Below are 14,577 nucleotides of genomic sequence, written 5' to 3' on the forward strand. Positions count from 1 at the left end.
CGGATCCTCTGCACTTCATCGCGACTGTACTTGATCCGCGTTATAAAGACCATTACTTGGATGCGGAAATAAAGCAGGGCGACGAGAAATGATCCAGGCCGCGATGGATGCGGAGAACCCGCGTGGAAACGGGAGAACGGAGCAGCGCGCGCAGGAGATCAGAGCGCAAGAAAAAAGACTTGTCTCGCTGCACCAGATGAGGGGCATGCACCCTCGTTATCTGATATGTTCAGTGAAATCCTGCAAGAAAGTGCCTCATAATAATAATAATAATTATAATAATAATAGGTAAGCTATTCGTGTTCTTAGGCTACTGTATACTGTATGTGACTATCAGATTGTAGCCATATTTCTGCTAGATATTTTTTTAATTAAACTTTAATATTAATTTATACAATTGCAATGCCTTGATTTTAGTAAAGTTAGTACACAGTCATAGCCATAAATGCAATGGTACTAATAATTGGCTTAATTTCTTTCGGTGTTTCGGTTTCGGTTTTCGGTCTTGGTTTCCTCTTTTTTCGGTTTTCGGTTTCGGCCAAGAATTTTCATTTCGGTGCATCACTAGTCACAACTATACTATATATAGGTAAAAAGTGCAGCTACAGTCATTCCACGGCTGCAATGACGATGCAGAGACTCAGAGAGCGCAGAAGAGGAAGTCTGATTGGTCAGTGTTTCCACCCGGAAACGCTGACCAATCAGAGTAGACTGGGGCTTAACGAGACAGTCAGCTTTAGACAGCTAAAACGGAGCATTTCAGACAGAGGGTGGATACAAGTATATTCAGACAGACAGTATGAGAAAAATAAAGTGTTTTTCAACATTCAAGCATGTAAACATGCTCTAGTAGAAACCCAAAATACAAGTATGAACCTGAAAATATGCATAATATGTCCCCTTTAAATTAATTTGCCTTTTTTTTTACTTTAAATGATCTCATTATTAAATAAAGTCCAAGTGTCCTCTATTTCAGCCAATTAAGGTGCCAAGGCCATGCAATCCAAATTAATTAGATTCTATTTGTGGCCACATTACTTTGCCTCCGCAGCAATTCTGTTTCATTCATTCTGCCTGCCGGTTTGTGATTGGGTGATTGATGTACAGAGAGAGAGAGAGAGCGAGGGGATGGAAAGACTCAAGAAATGGCTTAGGAAAAAAGCAGGGAGAAACAAAAAGACAGCACATCTATATTAATGTGTGCATGTACGTATGTGAAATGATTTCCAATAGCACCGAAGGCAAGTTGCCCAAAGAGCATTAGACTGTTCAGCTGTAACAGACCTCCAGCTTTGATACTTTTTTACTAGTGTGCAGCTATAGCTGCACACTAGTAAACCAAGCAATCATCAACCATAGAAAACTACCCTAAAAATAAATAGAAGACTTAAATACAATCATTGCTTTTATTTCTGGTTGTTTGAAACCATTTTTGTTACCATTATCCATTTCACGGCCCTGCTCTTAGCCAGATGCCTTTGGACTGTTGCTTTTAATCCATACCCAATAACTTTGATTGAGCAGCATTTTTTCCCCAGTTTTAAATGGTTGTCAATCCATTATAAGGGATTATATATTTTACTATATACTTGTAGGCTTCTGATGTCTTTCCCTCACGTCAGTCTCATATGGCTGAGTCAATACCAGGCTGCTTTCCTTTTAATGACTCGATCTGCTGAGATCTTAATCCAGTCCACTCAGCACATTTCCGCTCAGCGATATGGTACAAACTGGATGACACAAGCCTCTGAGGTTATTCACTGTTTTCAAATTGTATTGACCGTTTTAGTGGATGTAGTGAGGACACTGACAATGGGGTGAGAAAGAGTATTGATCTTAAAGTGGTAATAAGATAGAGAGGAATAAACAGAAGGCAGATGCAATGGCCTTCATCCTCTTGCAACCCTGTCCCCTTAAACATTGCGTTCCCGTACAACTAAACTGTATTATCAATTACAGTTCAAGGTAAAAGTATTTTTTCCTGGATTACACGTTCGCAATCCAGCGATAGGCACACATTGTGAAACTATTACAGTTTTAAACTTGTGGTCAGTGTTGTGAAATAGGAAAAGATCATGGTTTGGATTATTAAGTTTGTTATGAAATTTAAGTTATGTATGTTAGTTAAGTAGCCTATGTCATGTTAAAATAAGTCAATGTTAACTTGTGGTTTCACATGGGGCACGAACAGCGGTCACCTGGGTGAAAGTCCCATGTTTGTTTGACCCATCCATCTGCCCCAAACTACTCCTTACATGGACTTTGATTAGAAACGTATTTGCGCGACAAAATATGTTTGCAGTTGTGTATGCAGTTTAATTGTATGGGAACAAATTTTTTAGGCAAACAAAAACTATAAATGAATGAAATAATGAACAGAACCTCATGTTCCCAATGTTTCAAGGGTGTATGAATTCAATGGTTTCAAAGGCCTATAATTGTGCAATCCATTTAAATTTAAACATGAAAATAACCAAAAAGTGGATTTGTGTTTATTTAAAGGACAACAGTGATATTACAATGCATTTCTCGTTTAGGATCCTATGAATAAATGATACTCTTTAATCGTTGCATCACATTGCTGTGCAGTTAATATACTTAATTTCACAGTGACAGTAACAGTGAAGATGCATGTGCAGAAAAATCAGCGCTGCCCCTTTTCAAGAGCTTTCAAATAAACAGAAGCATCCATGATGATGCCTACAGTAATGTATTGACAGACTACTTTTACTGGAATTGATCACACATTTACATAAGTTATAGCTTGTGGAAACATTCACAATCAGTGACAGAAAAGTCCTGGTTGAATGAAGTGTTGGTATTTGTGGCTTCTGATAGTCTTTGCTGCCCTCTAGGTCAAAGAGATCGTCAACACATGCAATACTGTACATCATTTTTACATTTCCCTTTGTTATTTTTCATGCCGTTTAAATCTGCCAAATGTATACATAAAGGTTTTTATTACAGTTGTGTAACTGTGACTATCAAGTGTCAACTCCACACACTTCTGAGCCACTTTCACTGTGGTTTTCTTACTTTTAGCCAATAGGTCACAATTACAAAACTGTGATAGCTGCTTGAAATTTGATTTATGCTGCTTGAGAATTGTATTTTTAAACTGTGTCCTACCATAAATGAGAAAATCACAAATGTGAAACCAGATTAGGTTTTTGTCATTGAATAGGCCCATTGGATATTAACCTAATTTATTTAAACAATGTGACACTTTATTTTGAAGAACTTCAGAAGATTGAGATGGGTTATTGGCCCAAAAGTCAGTCTGTAACTATATTAGTGCATCATGTACATGATGCACTAATATAGTGTGCTTATTATGTACTTAAATCTAGTACTAATGTACTTATTGTACGTTTCAAAACAGCAGATGGTGCTGTAATGCAACTTAAAATAACTTTACTATCAAGGGTACATGCTTGAATTTACAATTTGGTCAAATAAAAAGAGTAATAAATAATGAAAAGACATTTTCTATGTGTGTTTTTTAAGAGAAACCCATCTCTACATCTCCCTGTCTTCCTGGGTCACCAAGTTGGGTATACCCAGTAATGTCTTCTTCCTGTTTTCTACATCCTCCACCTTCTTCCTCTCAGTTTGGCACTTATTCAGGCAGTCCTCACACAGGTCAAGCTCCCGGACCAGATAAAGCCTCTCTGCCATCATTAGGGACACGTTGCTGGGTACCTCCTCAGTGGCGATTGGGTTCCTGTCCAGGTTGATCCTCTCCAGGTTGCTCAGCTTCCGGAGGCAGCCAGGGACCCGGGTGAATCGGTTGTCAGATAGGCCGATGTGGCGGAGATCCTTTAATGCAGAGATGGAGGACGGAAGACTTTCCAGCTGGTTGATACCCAGGTTGAGCGTCTGGAGGTTCTTTAGCAGGCCGATCTCGCTGGGGAGGCTCGTCAGACGGTTGTTACACAGGTTCAAGACCAGCAGGGTCTGGAGACGTCCAATTGTCACGGGGAGCTCCTCAAGCTGGAAGAAAAAACAGTAACACATTCTGTAATACACAGTATGATACCTAACAATTACAATGCCTTTCCTTTGGACATCTGACTTAATGACTTCATGGGAATTAAACTCTCAACCTCAGACCCCACCAATCAGTCCTCTAACAGAATAAGCTATAAAAGGTTGTAAAACTGTCGCAGTACAGTATGTCAAAAAATTCATGAAAAGTTCATAGTATAGGATCTTGGAAAAAGTCATAGTATAGTATGTCAAAAAAAGTCGTAAAAAGTCATAGTGTAGTATGTCAAGAAAACTCATAGTACAGTATGTCAAAAAAGGTCATAGTATAGTATGTAAAAAAAGTCATAGTATAGTATGTCGACAAAATTCATGAAAACGTAATAATATAGTATGTCGAAAAAAGTCATAAAAAGTAATAGTATAGGTATGTCAAAAAAATTCATAAAAAGTAATAGTATAGTATGTCAAAAAAGGTCATAGTAATATATGTCGAAAAAAGTCATGAAAAAGTCATAGTGAAGTATGTCGAAAAAAGTCAGTGTAGTGTGAATTTCCTCAGGTAATATTACTAAAAAATAGTAATTATCACATGATGGGAATCAAACTCACAACCTTGGAAACCCAAACCAGTTTCCTAACAGGATGAACTAAAGAAGAAATCATGCAATTTTATGTCGAAAGAAATTATAAAAAAGTCATAGTATAGTATGTCGAAAAAAGTCATAGTACAGTATGTCAAAAAAATCATAAAAACGTCATAGTATAGTATGTCAAAAAAAGTCATAGTATAGTATGTTGAAAAAATCATAAAAACGTCATAGTATAGTATGTCGAAAAAGGTTATAGTATAGTATGTCGAAGAAATTATAAAAACGTCATAGTATAGTATGTCCTAAAAAAGTCATATTATAGTATGTCGAAAAAGGTCATAGTATAGTATGTTGAAAAAGTCATAGTATAGTATGTCGAAAAAATCATAAAAACGTCATAGTATAGTATGTCGAAAAAGTCATAGTATGGTATGTCATAAAAAGTCATAGTATAGTATGTCGAAAAAAGTCATAGTATAGTATGTCGAAAAAAGTCATAGTATGGTATGTCATAAAAAGTCATAGTATAGTATGTCGAAAAAAGTCATAGTATAGTATGTCGAAAAAATCATAAAAAGTCATAGTATAGTATGTCGAAAAAATCATAAAAACGTCATAGTATAGTATGTCGAAAAAATCATAAAAAGTCATAGTATAATATGTCGAAAAAATCCTAAAAACGTCATAGTATAGTATGTCGAAAAAATCATAAAATGTCATAGTATAGTATGTCGAAAAAGGTTATAGTATAGTATGTCAAAAAAAGTCATAAAAAGTAATAGTATAGGTATGTTGAAAGAATTCATAAAAAGTAATAGTATAGTATGTCAACAAAGGTCATAGTAATATATGTCGAAAAAAGTCATGAAAAAGTCATAGTGAAGTATGTCGAAAAAGGTCAGTGTAGTGTGAATTTCCTCAGGTAATATTACTAAAAAATTAGTAATTATCACATGATGGGAATCAAACTCACAACCTTGGAAACCCAAACCAGTTTCCTAACAGGATGAACTAAAGAAGAAATCATGCAATTTTATGTCGAAAGAAATTATAAAAAAGTCATAGTATAGTATGTCGAAAAAAGTCATAGTACAGTATGTCAAAAAAATCATAAAAACGTCATAGTATAGTATGTCAAAAAAAGTCATGCTATAGTATGTTGAAAAAATCATAAAAACGTCATAGTATAGTATGTCGAAAAAGGTTATAGTATAGTATGTCGAAAAAATCCTAAAAAAGTCATATTATAGTATGTCGAAAAAAGTCATGGTATAGTATGTCGAAAAAAGTCAGTGTAGTGTGACTTTACTCAGGTAATCTTACTAAAAAAATAGTAATTATCTCATGATGGGAATCAAACTCACAACCTTAGACACCCAAACTAGTTTCCTAACAGGATGAGCTATAGAACAAATCATGCACTATATGTCGAAATAATTCATAAAAAAGTCATAGCATAGTATGTTGAAAAAAGTCATAGTATAGTATGTTGAAAAAATCATAAAAACGTCATAGTAAAGTATGTTGAAAAAGGTTATAATATAGTATGTCGAAAAAATCATAAAAACGTCATAGTATAGTATGTCGAAAAAAGTCATAGTATAGTATGTTGAAAGAGTCATAGTATAGTATGTTGAAAGAGTCATAGTATAGTATGTCGAAAAAAGTCATAGTATAGTATGTCGAATAAATCATAAAAATGTCATAGTATAGTATGTCGAAAAAGGTGATAGTAAAGAATGTCGAAAAAATCATAAAAACGTCATAGTATAGTATGTCGAAAAAATCTAAAAAAGTCATATTATAGTATGTCGAAAAAGGTTATAGTATAGTATGTCGAAAAAATCATAAAAACCTCATATTATAGTATGTCGAAAAAGGTTATAGTATAGTATGTCGAAAAAAGTTATAGTATAGTATGTTGAAAAAAGTCATAGTATAGTATGTTGAAAGAGTCATAGTACAGTTTGTCGAAAGAGTCATAGTATAGTATGTCGAAAAAAGTCATAAAAACGTCATAGTATAGTATGTCAAAAAAGGTTATAGTATAGTATGTCGAAAAAAGTCATAGTATAGTATGTCGAAAAAATCCTAAAAAAGTCATATTATAGTATGTCGAAAAAGGTCATAGTATAGTATTTTGAAAGAGTCATAGTATAGTATGTCGAAAGAGTCATAGTATAGTATGTCGAAAAAAGTCATAGTATAGTATGTCGAAAAAATCATAAAAACGTCATAGTATAGTATGTCAAAAAAGGTTATAGTATAGTATGTTTAAAAAATTATTAAAACGTCAAAATATAGTATGTCAAAAAAAGTCATAGTATAGTATGTTGAAAAAATCATAAAAACGTCATAGTATAGTATGTTGAAAAAAGTCATAGTATAGTATGTCGAAAAAATCATAAAAACGTAATAGTATAGTATGTCGAAAAAAGTCATGGTATAGTATGTCGAAAAAAGTCAGTGTAGTGTGACTTTACTCAGGTAATCTTACTAAAAAAATAGTAATTATCTCATGATGGGAATCAAACTCACAACCTTGGACACCCAAACTAGTTTCCTAACAGGATGAGCTTATGGAACAAATCATGCACTATATGTCGAAATAATTCATAAAAAAAGTCATAGCATAGTATGTTGAAAAAGTCATAGTATGTTGAAAAATCATAAAACGCTATGTAAAAGTATAGTATAGTATGTGAAAAAAATCATAAAAGCATTATAGTATGTGAAAAAGTTATAGTATGTATGTAAAATAAAACCTCATATTATAGTATGTGAAAAAGATAGTAGTATGTCGAAAAAAAGTTATAGTATAGTATGTTGAAAAAAGTCATAGTATGAGTATGTTGAAAGGTCATAGTTATAGTTTGTCGAAAGGAGTCATAGTATAGTATGTCGAAAAAATCATAAAAACGTCATAGTATAGTATGTCAAAAAAAGGTTATAGTTATAGTATGTCGGAAAAAAGTCATGAATATGGTATGTGAAAAAATCCTAAAAAGTCATATTATAGTATGTCGAAAAAGGTCATAGTATAGTATGTTGAAAGAGTCATAGTATAGTATGTCGAAAGAAAGAGTCATAGTTATAGTATGTCGAAAAAAGTCATGTATAGTATGTCGAAAAAAATCATAAAAACGTCATAGTATAGTATGTCATAAAAGTTATAGTATAGTATGTTTAAAAAATTATTAAAACGTAAATATAGTTATGTCAAAAAGTCATAGTATAGTATGTTGAAAAATCATAAAAAGCGTCATAGTATATGTATGTTGAAAAAGGTTATGGTATAGTATGTCAAAAATCATAAAAGTAATAGTATAGTATGTCAGAAAAAAGTCATGGTATAGTATGTAGAAAAAGTCAGTGTAGTGTGACTTTACTCAGGTAATCTTACTAAAAAATAGTAATTATCTGTGATGGGAATCAAACTCACACTTGGACAGCCCTCTAGTTTCCTAGGATGAGCTATAGAACAAATCATACACTATATGTGAAATATTCATAAAAAGTCATAGCATAGTATGTTGAAAAAAAGTCATAGTATAGTATGTTGAAAAAATCATAAAAAGCGTCATAGTAAAGTATGTTGAAAAAAGGTTATAGTATAGTATGTGAAAAAATCATAAAACGTCATAGTATAGTATGTCGAAAAAAGTCATAGTATAGTATGTTGAAAAGAGTCATAGTATAGTATGTTGAAAGAGTCATAGTATAGTATGTCGAAAAAAGTCATAGTATAGTATGTCGAAAAAATCATAAAAACGTCATGTATAGCATGTCAAAAAGATTATAGTATAGTATGTCGAATAAATCATAAAAATGTCATAGTATAGTATGTCGAATAAATCATAAAAATGTCATAGTATAGTATGTCGAAAAAAGTCATAGTATAGGATGTTGAAAAAATAAAAAAGTCATATTATAGTATGTCGAAAAAGGTTATAGTATAGTATGTCGAAAAAATCATAAAAACGTCATAGTATAGTATGTCGAGAAAAAAGGTTATAGTATGGTATGTGTGAAAAAGTTATAATGTATAGTATGTGAAAAAAGTCATGGTATAGTATGTTGAAAGGAGTCATAGTATAGTATGTTGAAAGAGTCATAGTATAGTATGTGGAAAAAGTCATAGTATAGTATGTTGAAAGAGTCATAGTATGGTATGTGAAAGAGTCATAGTATAGTATGTATGAAAAAAGTCATAAAAGCGTCATAGTATGGTATGTGAAAAAAGGTTATAGTATGTGGAAAAAAGTTATAGTATGGTATGTGAAAAAATCATAAAAACGTCATAGTATGAGGTATGTCAAAAAAGGTTATAGTATAGGTATGTTTAAAAAGTCATAGTATAGTATGTGAAAAATCCTAAAAAAGTCATATTATAGTATGTCGAAAAGGTCATAGTAGAGTATTTTGAAAGAGTCATAGTATAGTATGTAGAAGATTAAAGTATAGTATGTAGAAAAAGTCATAGTATGGTATGTTGAAAAAATCATTAAAACGTCATAGTATGGTATGTGAAAAAAGTCATAGTATAGTATGTTGAAAAATCATAAAACGTCATAGTATGAGTATGTTGAAAAAAAGTCATGGTATAGTATGTTGAAAAAATCATAAAAACGTCATGAGTATAGTATGTCGAAAAATCATAAAAAGTCATAGTATAGTATGTCGAAAAAATCATAAAAGTCATGTATAGTATGTTGAAAAAATCATAAAAACATCATGGTATGGTATGTGAAAAAAATCTAAAAAGTCATAGTATGGTATGTCGAAAGATCATAAAAAGCGTCATGAGTATAGTATGTGAAAAAAAGGTTATAGTATAGTATGTCGAATAAATCATAAAAATGTCATGAGTATAGTATGTGAGATAAATCATAAAATGTCATAGTATAGTATGTCGAAAATAGTCATAGTTGGATGTTGAAAAATCATAAAGCATGGTATAGTATGTCGAAAAAGGTTATAGTATAGAATGTGAAAAATCATAAAAACGTCATGTCGAAAAAGGTTATAGTATAGAGTGTGAAAAAATCATGCGTCATAGTATAGTATGTGAAAAAAATAAAAAATCATATTATAGTATGTGGAAAAAGGTTATGAGTATAGTATGTCGAAAAAATCATAAAAACGTCATGAGTATGGACTATTTAGAAAAAGTCATAGTATGGTATGTTGAAAGAGTCATAGTATATAGTATGTTGAAGGAGTCATAGTATAGTATGTCGAAAAGGAGTCATAGTATGAGTATGTTGAAAGAGTCATGAGTATGGTATGTCGAAAGGAGTCATAGTATAGTATGTCGAAAAAAGTCATAAAAACGTCATAGTTATGGTATGTCAAAAAGGTTATAGTATAATTATGTCGAAAAAAGTCATATTATAGTATGTCGAAAAATCCTAAAAAGTCATATTATAGTATGTCGAAAAGGGTCATAGTATGGTATTTTGAAAGAGTCATAGTATAGAATGTCGAAGAGTCATAGTATAGTATGTCGAAAAAGTCATAGTATGAGTATGTCAAAAGAATCATAAAAGCGTCATAGTATGGTATGTCAAAATGGTTTATGGTATAGTATGTTGAAAAAATCATTAAAACGTCATAGTATAGTATGTCAAAAAAAGTCATAGTATAGTATGTTGAAAAAATCATAAAAACGTCATAGTATAGTATGTCGAAAAAATCATAAAAAGTCATAGTATAGTATGTCGAAAAAATCATAAAAACATCATAGTATAGCATGTCGAAAAAATCTAAAAAAGTCATAGTATAGTATGTCGAATAAATCATAAAAACGTCATAGTATAGTAAGTCGAAAAAATCATAAAAAGTTATGGTATAGTATGTCGAAAAAAGTCAGTGTAGTGTGACTTTCCTCAGGTAATCTTACTAAGAAACAGTAATAGTTTCATGATAGGAATCAAACTCCACTCTTGGGCTACAAACCAGTTTCCTAACAGGATGAGCTATGAGAACAAATCATGCAATATATGTTGAAATAATTTATAAAAAAGTGATAGTATAGTATGTCGAAAAAGGTCATAGTATAATATGTCGAAAAAAGTCATGAAAAAGTCATAGTATAGTATGTCGAAAAAGGTTATAGTATAGTATGTCGAAAAAATCCTAAAAAAGTCATATTATAGTATGGCGAAAAAGGTCATAGTATAGTATTTTGAAAGAGTCATAGTATAGTATGTCGAAAGAGTCATAGTATAGTATGTCGAAAAAAGTCATAGTATAGTATGTCGAAAAAAGTCATAGTATAGTATGTCGAAAAAAGTCATAGTATAGTATGTCGAAAAAATCCTAAAAAAGTCATATTATAGTATGTGAAAAAAGGTCATAGTATAGTATTTTGAAAGAGTCATAGTATGGTATGTCGAGAAGAGTCATAGTTATGAGTATGTCAGAAAAAAGTCATAGTATAGTATGTCAAAAAATCATAAAAAGCGTCATGGTATAGTATGTCAAAAAAGGTTATAGTATAGTATGTTGAAAAAATGTTAAAGCGTCATAGTATAGTTGTATCAAAAAAGTCATAGTATAGTATGTTGAAAAATCATAAAAAGGTCATAGTTATGAGTATGTTGAAAAAATCATAAAAAGCGTCATGGTATAGTATGTGAGAAAAAAATCATAAAAGTCATAGTAAAATATGTCGAAAAATCATAAAAAGTCATAGTATGAGTATGTAGAAAAAATCATAAAAACATCATAGTTATAGCATGTAGAAAAAATCTAAAAAGTCATAGTATAGTATGTGAAAAAGATCATAAAAACGTCATAGTATAGTATGTCAAAAGGTTATAGTATGGTATGTTGAAAAAATCATTAAAAACGTCATAGTATAGTATGTCAAAAAAGTCATAGTATAGTATGTTGAAAAAATTATAAAACGTCATAGTATAGTATGTTGAAAAAAGTCATAGTATGAGTATGTTGAAAAAATCATAAAAGCGTCATGGTATGGTATGTGAAAAAAATCATAGTATAAGTGTAAGTTTGGAAAAATATAAAAAGTCATAAGTATAGTATGTAGAAAAATCATAAAAACATCATAGGTATAGCATGTGAAAAAAATCTAAAAGAGTCATGGTATAGTATGTGGAAAGATCATAAAAAAGCGTCATAGTATAGTATGTCAAAAAAGGTTATAGTATGATATGTCGAATAAATCATAAAAAACGTCATAGTATAGTATGTCGAAAATCATAAAAGTTATGGTATGGTATGTCGAAAAAAAGTCAGTGTAGTGTGTCTCTCAGGTAATCTTACTAGAAACGTAATGATTTCATGATGGGAATCAAACTCACAATCTTGACCCAAACCAGTTTCTAACAGGATGAGCTATAGAACAAATCATGCAATATATGTCGAAATAATTTATAAAAAGTGATAGTATAGTATGTGAAAAAAGGTCTGTGTATAATATGTCGAAAAAGTCATGAAAAAGTCATAGTATAGTATATTGAAAAAAGTCATAGTATAGTATGGTGAAAAAAGTCATGAAAGTCATAGTATAGTATGGCGAAAAAAGTAATAAAAAGTCATGGTATGGTATGTGGAAATAAAGCGTCATAGGATGAGTATTCGAAAAAAGGTTATAGTATAGTATGTGAAAAAAATCATAAAAGCGTCATAGTATGAGTATGTCGAAAAAAGTCATAGTATGTATGTCGAAAAAATCATAAAAGTCATGGTATAGTATGTGAAAAAATCATAAAAAGCGTCATTAGTATAGTATGTCGAAAAAGAATCATGGTATAGTATGTCGAAAAAAAGTCAGTGTAGTGTGCTTTCCTCAGGTAATCTTACTAAAAAAATAGTAATTATCTCATGATGGGAATCAAACTCACAACCTTGAACACCCACTAGTTTCTTAAGATGACTATGAACAAATCTACTTTATGTGAAATAATATAAAAAGTCATAGTATAGTATGTTGAAAAAGGTCATAGTATAGTATGTTGAAAATATTAAAAACGTCATAGTATAGTATGTTGAAAAGGATATAATTATGAGTATGTGAAAAAATCATAAAAACGTCATAGTATAGTATGCGAAAAGTCATAGTATAGTATGTTGAAAAAATCATAAAAGAGTCATAGTATAGTATGTGAAAGGTTATAATTATGGTATGAAAATCATAAAACGTCATGGTATGGTATGTGAGAAAAACATTAAAAAGCGTCTGGTATGGTATGTGAGAAAAAAATCATAAAAGCTCATATTATGGTATGTCAGAAAAGGTCATAAGTATAGTATGTTGAAGAAGAGTCATGGTATGGTATGTTGAAAGAGTCATAGTATGGTATGTGAAAAGATCATAAAAAGTCATGAGTATAGTATGTCCGAAAAAATCATAAAAGGTCATGGTTATGGTATGTCGAAAAGTCATGGTATGGTATGTTGAAAAAATCATAAAAGTCATGGTATGGTATGTGAAAAAAAGTCATAGTATGGTATGTGAAAAAAGTCATGGTATAGTATGTTGAAAAAATCATAAAGCGTCATGAGTATAGTACGTTGAAAAGGTTATAATATAGTATGTGGAAAAAATCATTAAAGCGTCATGGTATAGTATGTGAAAAAAGGTTATAGTTATGGTATGTGAAAAAAGTCAAATTATAGTATGTCGAAAAAATCCTAAAAAGTCATATTATAGTATGTCGAGAAAAAGGGTCATGGTATAGTATGTTGAAAGGAGTCATAGTATGAGTATGTCCGAAAAATCATAAAAACGTCATAGTATATGTATGTCAAAAAAGTCATAGTATGAGTATGTTGAAAAAATCATTAAAAAGCGTCATGAGTATAGTATCGAGAAAAAAGGTTATAGTATAGTATGTGAAAAAATCATAAAAAGTCATAGTATATATGTGAAAAAGAAGTCATAGTATGGTATGTCGAAAAAACCTTAAAAAGCGTTCATGGTATGGTATGTGAAAAAAGGTTATATTATGGTATGTCGACTTTTTATGAGATTAAGTGTAGTGTGACTTTCCTCAGGTAATCTTACTAAAAAATAGTAATTATCTCATGATGGGGGCCAAACTCACAACTTGAACACCAAACCAGTTTCTAACAGGATGAGCTATAGAACAAATAATGCAATTTTATGTCTAAATAATTCATAAAAGTCATTGGTATAGGTATGTGTCGAAAAGGTCATAGTATGAGTATGTTGAAAGGAGTCATGAGTATGGTATGTCGAGAGAAAAGAGTCATGAGTATAGTATGTGAAAAAATCATAAAAAGCGTCATGAGTATAGTATGTCGAAAAAGTCATAGTATAGTTATGTCGAAAAAATCCTCAAAAAGTCATATTATGGTATGTCGAAAAAAGGTTATGGTATAGTATGTCGAAAAAAAAGTCATAGTATAGTATATTGAAAAAGTCATAGTATAGTATGGCGAAAAAAAGTCATAAAGATCATAGTATAGTTATGTGAAAAAATCCTAAAAAGAGTCATATTATAGGTATGTCGAAAAAGGGTCATAATTATGGTATATGAAAAAAAAGTCCTCAAAAAAGGGTAATAGTATAGTATGTTGAAAAAAGTCAGTGTGGTGTGACTTTCCTCAGGTAATCTTACTAAAAAATAGTAATGATGGGGATCAAACACACAACCTTGGACACCCCAAACCAGTTTCCTAACAGGATGAGCTATAGAACAAAATCCTAATACAATTGTATGTGAAATAATTCATAAAAAGTCATGGTGTAGTATGTGAAAAAAGTCATAGTATGGTATGTACGAGAGTCATAGTATGGTATGTGCGAAAAATCATAAAAGCGTCATGGTATGGTATGTAGAAAGGTTATGGTATAGTATATTGAAAAAAATTAAAGTGGTATAGTATGGTGAGAAAAAGGTCATGAAAGTCATGGTATAGTATGTTGAAAATATCCTAAAAGGTCATACTATGAGTATGGTGAAAAAAGAAGTCATGGTATATTATGAAGCAATGCATGGCGGCA

At 31.1% G+C, this 14,577-nt stretch overlaps 1 protein-coding gene across 5 annotated transcripts in view; it reads right to left on the minus strand.

Annotated features, from left to right (window-relative positions):
* Nucleotides 1-2,470: 2,470 nt before the first annotated feature.
* lrrc18b (leucine rich repeat containing 18b) overlaps nt 2,471-14,577 on the minus strand; it is a 44,927-nt gene continuing 32,820 nt past the window's right edge. For all 5 annotated transcript variants that reach the window (XM_039788972.1, XM_039788975.1, XM_039788974.1 and 2 more), the window contains exon 3: nt 2,471-3,993. In XM_039788972.1, coding sequence (XP_039644906.1) covers nt 3,520-3,993 — 474 coding nt within the window. In that variant the 3' untranslated portion in view covers nt 2,471-3,519. The remainder of the gene's footprint in view (nt 3,994-14,577) is intronic.

The sequence above is a fragment of the Perca fluviatilis genome, chromosome 21, assembly GCF_010015445.1.
Source record: "Perca fluviatilis chromosome 21, GENO_Pfluv_1.0, whole genome shotgun sequence".
Lineage (NCBI taxonomy): Eukaryota > Metazoa > Chordata > Actinopteri > Perciformes > Percidae > Perca > Perca fluviatilis.